Source organism: Carcharhinus amblyrhynchos, chromosome 9 (assembly GCF_965287045.1).
Source record: "Carcharhinus amblyrhynchos chromosome 9, sCarAmb.v2.hapA, whole genome shotgun sequence".
NCBI lineage: Eukaryota > Metazoa > Chordata > Chondrichthyes > Carcharhiniformes > Carcharhinidae > Carcharhinus > Carcharhinus amblyrhynchos.
Window position 1 is genome coordinate 101,604,604 of NC_137332.1, and position 14,379 is coordinate 101,618,982.

Sequence of the window (14,379 nt, forward strand, 5' to 3'; positions counted from 1 at the left end):
AGGTCCCTGGCACTGTGAGGCAGCGATGCTAACCACTGCGCTGCCATTGCTCTGCTTAAAGCGAATAGCAAGTGATCCATTACAATCATCTGTTTAAGGTCCTTCACAATAAACAAACTCATTCCTAAGTTGTGGCTGCACGTTGTTCAACTCTACAATTTGAAAGGGTTGCCAAATCCGTTCTTTAAATAATTCCTGGTTGTTGAATGTAGGTTATTTTTTTCAGTATTTTAACAGTATGAAAAGATTGTTTTTAGCGTTCCCCATTCCTTTCATTGTTTGTGCCTTTTTTTTGTTCAGGTGATGTGCTGGGAGAAACGGTGCAGAATTCCCTATCTCCGGAAGGAATTGATAAGCTCATTAAACTACCCACAGGGTGTACCGAGCAAACAACATTCCGACTGGCACCCACAGTGTTTGCACTTAATTACCTAGACAAAAGCAACCAATGGATTCACCTGAAAGCTGAACGGAAAGATGAAGCCATCGAGCATGTTAGAGCAGGTGAAGTAGCTGTTATTTGGTTTTAATTTGCAGTGGAAAGTGCGTTTTTTTTTATTAGAACATTTAACCAGTTGCCTTTTACAAACAGATTAAAAATAAAGTCATACTCTCAAGTGATTCAGAAAATAAGAAAAATAAATGTTTAAATATCTATTACATTTCTTCTTTACAAATGATAATTTCAAAGGGCTGTCACAATAGTTAGCACTGCTGCCTCACAGTGCCAGAGACCCCAGTTCAATTCCGGCCATAGGTCAATGTCTGTGCGGAGTCTGCATGCTGTGCCTGTGTCTGCGTGGGGCTGCTCCAGTTTCCTCCCACAGTCTGAAAGATGTGCCGATTAGATTAATTGGCCGCACTAAATTGGCCCTCATGTCAGGAGATTAGCAGGATAAATAAATGGGGTTACAGGAATAGGGCCTGGGTGGGATTGTGGCCGGTGCAAACTCGATGGCCTCCTTCTGCACTGTAGGGATTCTGTGATTCTTGTGAAGTTTTTTAAAGTAATTTCCAGACTACACACTCTAATAAGGCACAATTGATTCTTCCATATATCACCTCCAGCTAAAGTAACCCACTATCCCGTGACATGCTAAATCACAGCCCCATGTCCTTGGAAGCCAGGAGCATGAGCAGGTTGCGGAGGACAAGAGCTCTGATCATCTATCCCTTCAACAAAACTTACTTGCTTTTGTTTTCCCCTCAACAAAAAAGGCATTTGACATTTGTCACAACTTGCCATTTTACATGCTGGAACATCATGGGGGGAGGCAGTGGTATAGTGGTATTGTCGCTGGACTAGTAAACAAGAGATTCAAGGACCCAGGGTTCAAATCCCACCACAGCAATGGTGAAATTTGATTTCAATAAAAATCTGCAATTAAAAGTCTACTTGATGACCATGAAACCATTGTCGATTGTGGAAAAAAAACATTTGGTTCACTAATGTCCTTACCTGATCTGGCTTACATGTGACTCCAGACCCACAGAAATGTGGTTGACGCTTAACTGTCTCCTCTGCAGTGGGTAATTAGGGATGGAAAAAAGCATTGGCCTAACCACATCCCATAAAAGAATAAAGAAAAAAAATCACCCAATTGTATTTGGTGGTAAAAAAGGTGACACGGTCACATAGCACCAGGGATCCAGGTTTGATTCCCGGCTTCGGTCACTGTCTGTGTGGAGTCTGCTCATTCACCCTTTGACATTGTGGGTTTCCTTTGGATACTCCGGTTTCCTCCCACAGTCCAAAGATGTGCGAGTTAGGTTGATTGGCCATTCTAAATTGCCCCTTAGTGTCAGGGGGATTAGCAGGCTAAATATGAGGGGAATAGGACCTGCGTGGGGTTGTGATCAGTACAGACTCGATGGGCCAAATGGCCTCTTTCTGCACTGCAGGGATTCTATGACTCTACATTATTAACTGAGAAGCAGCAGAAAGATAGCAACAACTCATGTACGTAGAGAATTAAGCTTCTCAAGGATTAATTTTTATTTCAGAATACAAACTCAGAAAACCCAGCATAAAAATGTTAGCGATCTTCTTTCTAAAAGTACAAGGCCAATTTTCAGAACAACTTCATTCTGAAGAGTCAAACCTTGGGGTGCATGGAAAGATTTCATTATGAACAAGATGACATTAAATTAAGCACTCAATGACACAAATACTTTGTTTCCCCTAGGTTTTTGAAGTAACTATGCATTTAGTCCATCTCCTTGCATTCTGCCTTACAACTCTGCAAAATCTTTTATTCCAATCATTTATCCAACGCACTTTTGAGGAGTCCAATTTCTTTTGCTTGTATCACCTGTTCAGGTAGCGCCCTCGAGATCATCATAACTTTCTTCCTCATCCTGTGTCTTCTTTCATTTGCTGATGCATTAAATCAATGTCCTCGGGTTATCAGCCCTCCAGCCACCAGAGACAACTAGTCGACACTTGCTCATCCAAGCCCATTATGAATTTGGACACCCACTTAAGCTTCTCTTGACTCTTCTGTCCCAATGGGGACAATCACCATTTCCAACTCCCCCGCCTGTTTCACAACTCGTGTTTTCCTGTCTGATAACCAGGAAAATTAGGTTCTCAGCCAAATCTCTTTTCACTGCAGCGGGACCTGAGGATCCCATCTGCAGGTGGGATCGGATAATTGGCCCATGCTGTTAAGTGTAAGGTCCTGGCATGGATAGAGGATTGGCAGAGAGTGGGAAGGAAAGGGTCTTTCTCAGGATGGCAGCCGGTGACTAGTGGTGTGCCTCAGGGGCCGGTGCTGGGAGCACAACTTTTCACAATATACATTTGGAGGGAGGAACTGAAGGCGCTATTGCTAAGTTTGCAGATGATACAAAGATATATAGAGGGACAGGTAGTACTGAGGAAATGGGGGTTCCTGCCAAAGGACCTGGACAGGCTAGGAAAGTAATGAAGAAGTGGCAGATGGAATACAATGTGGAAAAGTGAGGTTATGCACTTTGGAAAGAGGTATGGAGATATAGATTTTCTAAATGGGGAAATGCTTAGGAAATCAAAGGCACAAGGCGACTTGGGAGTCCTTGTTCAAAATTCTATGAAGGTTAACGTGGAGGTTCAGTCGGCAGTTAGGAAGACGAAAAGCAATCTTAGCATTTATATTGAGAAGGCTAGAATACAAGAGCAGGGATATACTTCTAGGCTATACGAGGCTCTAGTCAGACCCCATGTGGAGTATTGTGAGCAGTTTTGGGCCCCGTATCAAAGGAAGGAGGTGCTGGCTTTGGAAAGGGTCCAGAGGAGGTTCACAAAAATGATCCCTGGAATGAAGAGTTTGCCGTACGAGGAACAGATTAGGACTCTGAGTCTGTACTCGTTGGAGTTTAGAAGGATCAATGGGGATCTTATTGAAACTTACAGGATACTGCGACGCCTGGGTAGATTGGATGTGGAGAGGATGTTTCCACTAGTAGGTAAAATTAAAACCAGAAAGCACAACCTCAGGCTGCAGGGACGATCCTTTAAAACAGAGATGAGGAGGAATTTCTTCAGCCAAAGAGTGGTGAATCTGTGATGAACTCTTTGCCACAGAAGGGTGTGGAGGCCAGGTCATTGAGTGTCTTTAATTCAGAGGTAGCTTCTTGATTAATAAGGGGACCAGGGGTTATAGGGAAATGATGGGAGAATGGGGATGAGAAAATTATCAGCCATGATTGAATGGAGGAGCAGCTTTGATTAAGTCAATGTCCTCGGGTTATTAGCCCTCCAGCCACTGGAAACAACTATTCTATATTTGCTCATCCAAGCCCTTTATAATTTTGGACACCCACTTAAGCTTCTCTTGACCCTACTGTCCCAATGGGGACAATCGCCATTTCCAACTCGCCTGCCTGTTTCACAACTTATGTTTTCCTGTCTGATAACCAGGACAATTTGGTTCTCCATCCACTTCAGCGAGTGGCCTAATTCTGCTCCTATGTCTTATTTTCTATTTTTCCATTTCTACCACCCTGACTTGCTAAGCATGCTCTTCTTTTGTTTAACGCCTCCAGCATTATGCCACTTAATCATGCCAGGCAGCCTTGGCCCCTGCTTATTACCCTGAAGTCAGTCCAACATGCAGAGTCCATCTTTGTGTCTGATCTCACCCCAGTCACCTAAACACCGCACAGCTGCATAGCTTCTGAAAACTAAATATATGTTGCAAAAGGTGGTAGGAAATAGCCAATATTGAGTGTCAAGGGCAACAATGAAGATTTATTGTTTATTTTCAAATTTTCAAATCTTGTACTCTTTGTCTCAGGGTACGAGAGGATAATGGAACACAGAGCTAGTGATGGATCATATGGAGCATTCAACCATTACCCTGGCAGCATATGGTGAGATCTTGTTGTTCTTTAATTTTATCCTCTTCTCCCATTCACTTGTGGTTCTCCGTCAAGTTACTCACATCTTAAATGTTGATCCCTAAATACTTTAGCTATTGCCTATCTGGTCAGTGGGGGTTTCATAGTCAAATGGATCCAATTCTCATGTATATTCATGTAATCATAGAATCCCTACAGTGCAGATGAAGCCACTCGACCCAACGAATCTACATGGACTCTCTGACAGAATATCTTGCCTTTCCCCTCTGCCCTATCCCCGTAACCACATACACAGAGCATCTCACCCAGGTCCATTTCCCGGCCCTATCCCCACACATTCACCATGGCTAATCCATCTAATCTACAGATCTTGGGGCACAAAGGGGAAATTTAACACAGCCCATCCATTTAATCTTCACATCTTTGGGCAGTGGGAAGAACACCCGGAGCAAACCCACGCAGACACGGGGAGAACGTGCAACCTCAAAGCAGACAGTCACCCAAAGCTGGAATTGAACCTGGAACCTGTGAGGTGGCAGTGCTAACCACTGTGTGAATTTCAGGCGTCAACAAGTGTTGGAAGGCTATGTCAAAATGTCTGCAATGGTTTGCTGAACAGAAATTGGACCGAAATTGAAATTGGACTGGGCACAAGACTGATGGTACCTTTCCAGTGGCCCATGTTGAGTGGTAGAGTTCCAGCCGATATGGCACCAATCAGCCTGTGCTCAAAGTTTGCCAGAATTAAGTCTCTTGAGTCGGCTTCAAAAGGCCATTAAAATGCAAAGACTCCTCTCTGGAAGTCCTTGAATTTTCTAAAATACATGGAAAAATCCCTTTTACCTGTGAATTCATTACCACAGGAAGTAGTTGATGCCAAAGCATTAAATGTATTCAAGAGGCGGCGGCATATAGCACTTGGGGTAAATGGGATCAAAGGTTATGGAGAGAAATAGGAAATAGGAAATAGGAGCAGGAGTAGGCCATCTAGCCCTTCGAGCCTGCCCCGCCATTCAATAAGATCATGGCTGATCTGTCGTGGCTCAGTTCCACATTCCCGTCCTCTCCCCATAACCCTTAATCCCCTCTCTTATCAAAAACCCATCAACCCGCATCTTAAAAATATTTAGTGAGGCAGCCTCCACCACTTCAACGGGCAGAGAATTCCAGAGATTCACCACCCTTTGAGTGAAGAAGTTCCTCCTCAACTCCGTTCTAAACCGCCCCCCTTTTATCTTGAGGCTGTGCCCCCTAGCCCTACTGTCTTTTTTGAGTGACAGTAGGACTAGGGGGCACAAAAAAAAGCAGGATTATGCAACTGAATTGGACGATCAGCCACGATCATAATGAATGACGGAGCAAGCTCGAAGGGCCAAATGGCCTCCTCCTGCTCCTATCTTCAATGTTTTCATGTTTACTACAGGGGAATTGAAGACAGGGAAGAGCTTCATAGGGCCATGATGCAATTAACTTTGTTGCCCAGTGAAACAATGACCCTTTGCAACTTAACATTGCAGCCATGTTTGTGTTTTGGAACTGTCTAAAGGCTGCATGAAGCCATTGTACACAGCGTGCAGGACCCTCAGGGAGAACTCTGAGAAGAAACCATCAGCGATGGTTCTTAACCAAAGGAGAATGAGGGGTTGAAGGAGTCAGCTGTGATTCTCTCAGAAAGTGCCCAGGCAAGCTACAAGTGTCGTAACTGTAGGATTAATGAGGAACACAAAACCTTCTCCCTTTCCAAAATACCTGCTGATGTTCCGAGTCCACCTCAAAAGTCAAAACTCAGAATATTCTGCCACAGAAGTAATAGCATCTGCCAAAGCAAACATCAAGTTACCACCTTTCACTTTACACAGTCTGAATTCAAGCAAAAAGTTCACAGCAATATCTCACAGAAACTGGTTTAAAATCTCACCTTTAAGAATAATTTTTCGTTAGCCACATTTTTATCCTCGTATCCGTATTTTCCTTGATAACTTCACACCCTTTACTTGAATAATGTACAGCAGAGTTTTTAGAATCAATTGAGCTTTATCCGCTTCGTCACAAAAGTTTTGGTGCTAGCTACTATTATACTGAATAATTCTGTAATTAAATTTAGGCGAATGTACACACCAAATGCCTAGCTATGGACAGCTTGGAGAAAACAAATTTTATTTGGTTGTGACAAGTCCCTCAATATTACATTGCGGTCACAACTAGATTTTCATTCATGTTTAAGTCCATTTACCGCAAGGATATTAGAGAATCCCATTCGTGGGCAGTAGATGGACAATTTTAGTCCTTAATCTGGTCCCAAGACCTAATTATGGCTAACAGTGGGATCAAGCGATGTAACTGTAGCCTGGTTTCCATGCATACATTGGAGTTATTTGTGTGGAAATGGAAATTAATTATCCAAATGAATTAAATCATCACAAAGGAATGGTTCGATGAAACTGGTGATTTTGGTTGTCTTCATGCTTTGCAATTCTGTCACACTCAGCCCAACAGTAACTGTCCCAGTATGGTAGGTGCACAGCTCTCATTAATATGCCAATTATCGGGAATGTCTACAGCGCGTTATTCAAGTTATATTGAAATAATTATTAAAATAATGGAACTCTAGACTGAGATATTTAACAATTTTGTCAAGAGGACATTGCAGTTGTAGCTTTGAGTTTCATTGCATGCTTCACGGACATTACTGCTTATTTCCCACGACCACTTTTATTTAAATTTCAGGTTAACCGCATTTATTGTTAAGATTCTCTCAATAGCCAGCAGTCAAGTGGATGTCAACAAAGACCACATTCATCTATCTGTATCGTATTTGTTGAAAAATCAGAAGGAAGCTGGAGAGTTTTACGATGATCATTTTGTGTATGGAAGGTTACAGGTTGAGTAAATGTTTTGATTAATCCAGATTTCCAGTTTTCTGTTCTCTGAACCTCTTCATATTTCTTGATAATTCCAGTGGAGAGTAGGGATATAAGGTAGCAAAGTAAAATGGACAGTGTGGAATTAGCTCCGTGTGATACTGTAGGCACCATACTCAGTTCATTCAAATTCAAGGGAACTAAATGCAGGGTAGACTTCTGATCAGATACTGTCCAAAACAAATGTACCTTCCGTCCAATCAATCTAACAGACGGATGGACGAAGGGAGTAATGGAGAGAGAGAGGGGTGGATGATTGGAAATTAATGGAATAAAGTCTGGTCGATTGTGAAGAGTGGTTGGTATAGCAAGGCGTTATTGTCCATTCTACACTTTACACATCATTCATTTCATTTGACTTGATTTGATTTGATTTATTATTGTCCCATGCATTAGTATACAGTGAAAAGTATTGTTTCTCGCATGCTATACAGGCAAAGCATAACATTCATAGAGAAGGAACTGTGACAGTGCAGAATGTAATGTTAGAATAGTAGGAGGGATTACTATTTAAAGGGCAAAAAGCTGCAGCATGCTACGGTGCAGAGGGACCTGGGGGTCCTTGTGCATGAGTCACAAAAACCCAGTCTGCAGGTGCAGCAGGTGATCAAGAAGGCGAATGGAATGTTGGCCTTTATCGCGAGGGGGATAGAATATAAAAGCAGGGAGGTCTTGCTGCAACTGTACAGGGAACTGGTGAGGCCGCAGCTGGAGTACTGTGTGCAGATTTGGTCGGCGCAATTGCGCAAGGATATTTTGGCCTTGGAGGGAGTGCAGAGGAGGTTCACTAGGCTGATACCGGAGATGAGGGGGCTGGATTATGAAGAGAGACTAAATAGACTGGGCCTCTACTCGTTGGAGTTTAGAAGGATGAGGGGGGATCTTATAGAGACGTATAAGATAATGAAAGGAATGGATAGGGTAGAGGTAGAGAGATTCTTCCCGCTCAGAAAGGATAGCAGGAATAGAGGGCACAGCCTCAAGATAAGTGGGGGGGAGCAGTTTAAAACGGAGTTGAGGAAGAACTTCTTCACTCAAAGGGTGGTGAATCTCTGGAATTCTCTGCCCATTTAAGTGGTGGAAGCTACCTCGCTGAATATACTTAAGTCACGGGTAGATAGGTTTTTGACAGACAAGGGATTTAAGGTTTATGGGGAGAGAGCGGGAAGGTGGAACTGAGCCACTTCAGATCAGCCATGGTCTTATTGAATGGCGGGGCAGGCTCGAAGGGCTAGATGGCCTACTCCTGCTCCTATTTCTTATGTTCTTATGTTACAGTCATATTTAGGGTGTAGAAAAAGATTAATTTCATGTGAGGTAGGTCTGTTCAAAAGTCTGACAGCAGCGGGGAAGAAGCTGTTCTTGAGTCGGTTGGTACGTGACCTCAGACTTTTGTATCTATTTCCCAATGGAAGAAGGTGGAAAGGAGTATGTCCTGGGTGCATGGGGTCCTTAATTATGCTGCCTGTTTCGCGAAGGCAGCAGCAAGTGTGGACAGAGTCAATGGATGGGAGGCTGGTTTGTCTGATGGATTGGGCTACATTCATGATTTTTTTTAGTTTCTTGCAGTCTTGGACAGAGCAAGAGCCATACCAAGCTGTGATATAACCAGAAAAAAAGGTTTCTATGGTGCATCTGTGAAAGTTGGTGAGCGTCATAGCTGGCATGCCAAATTCCTTTTATCTGCTGAGAAAGTGGGCTTTCTTAACTATAGCGTCAGCATGGGGGAACCAGGACAGGTTGTTGGTGATCTGGATGCCTAAAAATCTGAAGCTATCAACCATTTCTACTTCGTCCCCATTGATGTAGACAGGGGCATGTTCTCCACTCCGCTTCCTGAAGTCAATGACAATCTCCTTCATTTTGTTGACATTGAGGGAGAGATTATTGCCATTGCACCAGTTCACCAGATTCTCTATCTCGCTGCTGTACTCTGTCTTGTCATTGTTTGAGATCTGACCCACTATAGTGGTGTTGTCAGTAAACTTGAAAATCGAGGTGGAGGGGAATTTGGCCACACAGGTGTATTAAGCTCTTCCCCTGGATCTCAGAGTGAATTTTTACATGCTTAAGGCAATAAATGAGTGTAAGTTGTTGAAGAACTCAATTCAGCTTTCGTAAAATCATACTTCCCGTCCAATTTATCATGCAAGCTCATGTTTAATTTAACCTCTTTACGTGAACACAGTTGAGTCCCCTCTCAACATCAATAAGATTTACCCTCTTCTGTACATGAATATGATTTAATTTCCTCTATAGATGAAGGCAATTCAATTGCCTTTGTACATGTACAGGACTTAATATCCTCTCCACATGAATAAAACGTACCCTCTTCAATACCTGAATATGATATAACCTCCTCACTGCATGAATATGGTTTTATCTCTCTGCACATAGATACGACTAACCTCTTCTGTATATGATTTAATCTCCATAGTACATTAATACATTTAACCTCCTGTCTACATTAATATTACTTTACATGTGTGCACACAAATTCAATTTAATCTCTCCTGTACATGGATAGGATTTAACCTCCGCTGTACATTAATATGATTTGACCTCCTGTGTAATTGAATATAATTAACCTTCTCTTTACATGAATATGATTTGATCTACTCAGTACATGAGTCTGATATAATCTCCACATAAATATAGGTTTGGTGGAAAGCCTCCGGTTGGTCGATGAAGCACTCAGAAATTATCTACTTGAGAGGACCTGTCATTCCAAACTCTCTCCAGAGGCATGGATTTATAGTTCTTGGGGCATCATGCTCAGCTTCATTTCTGCCCCTCCCCCCCACCGCCTCATGCTCTCTGGACACTGTCCATTTTTACCCCACAAAACACAAAGGTGGAAGCCACAAAAATAAACAAATTGACGCTGCTTTCAAAATTGTAACATGTTTGGGCACCATTCAATACTTTAAGCTTTATAAAGTAAAATGACAAACTGCCTGTTTGCCAAGCTTTGTCCTCTTGCCTCACCTTCAGTTTTTGTGTTTTGGACTGCCAAACTGATTTGATTTGATTTATTATTTTGTCACATGTGTATTAACATACAGTGAAAAATATTGTTTCTTGCGCGCTATACAGACAAAACATACCGTTCATAGAGAAGGAAATGAGAGAGTGCAGAATGTAGTGTTACAGTCATAGCTAGGGTGTACAGAAAGATCAACTTAATGCAGGTTAAGTCCATTCAAAAGCCTGACAGCAGCAGGGAAGAAGCTATTCTTGAGTCAGTTGGTATGTGACCTCAGATTTTTGTATCTTTTTCCTGAAGGAAGAAGGTGGAAGAGAGAATGTCCAGGGTGCGTGGGATCCTTAATTATTCTGGCTGTTTTGCCAAGGCAACAGATAGTGATGGCAGAGTCAATGGATGGGAGGCTGGTTTGCATGATGGATTGGGCTACATTCACGACCTTTTGTAGTTCCTTGCGGTCTTGGACAGAGCAGGAGCCGTGCCAAGCTGTGATACAATCAGAAAGAATGCTTTCTATGGTGCATCCGTAAAACTTGATAGTGTCGCTTTCTATTGCTAAAGAAACTGATCTTAATTTGAGACAACTAATGCAGAGTCTGAAAGTAAAAGGCATTTGCACAGTCAATCCCACATTTTTATCAAAAAAGCATACTTCCCCTCCAATTTCTCATGCAAGCTCATGTCTAATTTAACCTCTTTGCATGAACACAGTAGAATCCCCTCTCAACATCAATAAGCTTTAACCCCCTCTGTACATGAGTATGATTTAATTTCCTCTGTAATTTCCTCCACATTTTTATCAGCCTCAATTCAATCTCTTCAAAAATTAGGTTCATCTATTAACTATAAAGCTATGATTCCGAATTTCAAACAACAGTCACTCAACTCTTCACCTGATCATCTCCCCATGAGCAACTCATAACCCCTCCTCCCTGTAGACCCCCAACCCCACCACAAACTCTCTCTCCCTCCAGCCCTCACATAATCTCCCTCCCGGGTGGCACGGTGGCACAGTGGTTAGCAATACTGCCTCAGTGCTATCGGCTGGTGGCTCTAACATCCATCATTATGAAGGGCTTCGAAAGGTTAGTCATGGCATTAATTCCAACCACCTGTACTACTTGGATCCGCGACAGTTTGCCTACCGCTGTAACAGGTCCAGGGTAGACACCACTTCCCTAGCCCTGCACTCAACCCTGGAACTCCGAGATAACAAGGACAGCTATGTCAGACATCTATTTATTGACTACATCTCAGCCTTCAACACCATTATTCCCACAAAACTCATCTCCAAATTCCATGGCCTGGGCCTTAGCACCTCCCTCAGTGACTGGATCCTGAACTTCCTAACTCACAGACCACAATCAGTAAGGGTAGGCAACAACACCTCCTCCACGATCATCCTCAACACTGGTGCCCCACAAGGCTGTGTTCTCAGCTTCCTACTACACCCCTTATGTACCTATGACTGTTTGGCCAAATTCCTGTCCAATTCGATTTTCAAGTTTGCTGATGACACCGCCGTCATGGGTCAGATCTCAAACAATGACGAGACAGAGTACAGGAATGCGATGGAGAATCTGTTGCAGCAACAATAATCTCCCTCAATGTCAACAAAATGAAGGAGATTGTCATCGACTTCAGCAAGCGTAAAGGAGAACATGCCTCTGTTTACATCAATGGGGACAAAGTAAGAAGGGTTAAGGGCTTCATGTTTTTAGGTGTCCAGATCACCAACAACCTGTTCTGGTCCCCCATGCCTACACTATGGTTAAGAAAGCCCACTAGTGCTTCTACGTTCTCAGAAGACTAAGAAAATCTGGCATGTCAGCTGCGACTCTCACCGATTTTGACAGATGCACCAATGAAAGCTCTGCTCAAGAACACAAGGAACTACAAAAGACACACACACACACACACACACACACACACACACACACACACACACACACACACACACACACACACACACACACACACACACACACACTCAGACATTCACACTCAGATGCAAAATCACACACTCGCACACACTCACATTCACATGCACATTCACACACACACAGACGCACTCGCACTCACACTCAGGACTCATGCTCAGGCACAAACACACTCACAGTCACACACTAAGACACACACACTTACACTCACACTCACACTCATACACTCAGACACAAACACTCACACTCAAACTCAGACCCACACACTCACAGTTGCACACTCAGACACACACACACACACACATACTCAAATTCAGACAGGCACACTCAGACACACATACACACTCACACTCAGTTGCACACACTCAGGGACACACACACACACAACTCAGATGCACACACTCAGGCACACACTCAGACACATACACTCACACACTTGCACATACACTCAGACTCACACACTCACATTTAAACTCAGACACACACACACTCACACACTCAGACACACACACAGTCACACTCAGGCACACGCTCTCACACTCAGACGCACACTCACATTCAGACACACCCGGAATGATGATCTTCGGCACGGTGTGCTTTATTGTAAATGTTCCTGGTTAATGATGCATAACAGTCCTGGTCTGGTCATGCGATTGTTAAACATTGCTCCAGATATTCACTTCCTTCGACAGGGTTTGGAAGGGGAAAAGGTTAAGCAGGATAAGAGCTAATGAAATTGATCACATTACAGTACTTACTAGCATCAATATGTGAAACTACACTTTGTGACTGACGGCACATCGAATGCATCAATTACAGTGCTCAGTTTTCAGGACTTATGAGGAATCATCATTATAACCTCACACTTCATGTGTGAAATGTTTTGGATTCAGTGGAATGTTGGTGTAAAATCCAGAGCAGTATGATTCCTTTCTGCTAGTTTCAGTTGGAAGTTGGATGGAACCAGTACTTTACTCATTATTGTCAGTTTTGTGCTTCTGGTTATTTCTGTTAGCTGCCAGCCGCAGCTATTTCCCCATCCAAGGTTACCTGCTTTCTATGCAGCCAATGCATACGGTGGCGCAGTGGCTAGCACTGCAGCCTCACAGTGCCAGGGACCCGAGTTTGGTTCCTGACTTGGGTGGAGATTGATCTGGTTTCCTCCCTCAGGCCAAAGATGTGCAGGTTAGGTGGATTGGCCATGCTGAATTGCCCCTTAATGGCAGGGCAGTTAGCAGGGTAAATATGTGGGGGTACAGGAATAGGGAATAGGACCTGGGTGAGTTTGTTGTTGGTGCAGACTCAATGGGCTGAATGGCCTCCTTCTGCACTGGAGGGATTCTGTAGTTCGGCCTCAATAAAATAAATCCAAAGTTATCGAGGATTCTAACTGCCCGAATGTGCCACATTATCAGAATGTTCACACCAGTTTAACTCTTAAGCCAATAGAGGCGTGGGATGACTGTGAATGTTCTAACCATCTAGAGGCCTGACCTGTCAGGCTGCTCACGCCCTGTTGCCGCCGAGAACGGAGAATTTGGAGCTCAGCCAAATCTCCGTTCGCCGCAGCGGGACTGGAAAATCCCGGGCGAAGTCGGAGCGTTCCAACCCCAATCTCCCAGCCTGTTCACATCACTGACATTTAGTACAGATGAGGAAGGATATTAATAAGGGTGAATACAGGAAGGATATTAATAAGGTTGAAAGAGTACAGAGAAGGTTTACAAGGCTGTTGCCAGGACTTGAGAAACTGAGTTACAGAGAAAGGTTGAACAGGTTAGGACTTTATTCCCTGGAGAGAAGAAGAGTGAGGGGAGATTTGATAGAGGTGTATAAAATTATGATGGGTATAGATAGAGTGAATGCAAGCGGGCTTTTTCCACTGAGGCTAGGGGAGAAAAAAACTAGAGGACATGAGTTAACTGTGAAGGGAGAAAAGTTTAAAGGGAATATTGAGGGGGGCTTCTTCATGCAGAGAGTGGTGGGAGTGTGGAGTGAGCTGCCAGATGAAGTGGTGAAAATGGGCTCACTTTTAACATTTAAGAAAAATTTGGACAGGTACGTGGATGAGAGGGGTGTGGAGGGATATGGTCCAGGCGCAGGTCAGTGAGACTAGGCAGAAAAATGGTTCAGCACAGCCAAGAAGGGCCAAAGGGCCTGTTTCTATGCTGTAACATTATATGGTTCTATT

General features: G+C 43.4%; 1 protein-coding gene across 1 annotated transcript in view; it reads left to right on the forward strand.

Moving 5' to 3' along the window:
• The window catches only part of LOC145348501 (complement C4-like), a 105,460-nt gene that overhangs the window by 55,380 nt on the left and 35,701 nt on the right, over positions 1–14,379 (forward strand). Inside the window, exons 24-26 of the mRNA XM_080196691.1 lie at positions 301–504; positions 4,278–4,353; positions 7,069–7,222. Coding sequence (XP_080052817.1) covers positions 301–504; positions 4,278–4,353; positions 7,069–7,222 — 434 coding nt within the window. The remainder of the gene's footprint in view (positions 1–300; positions 505–4,277; positions 4,354–7,068; positions 7,223–14,379) is intronic.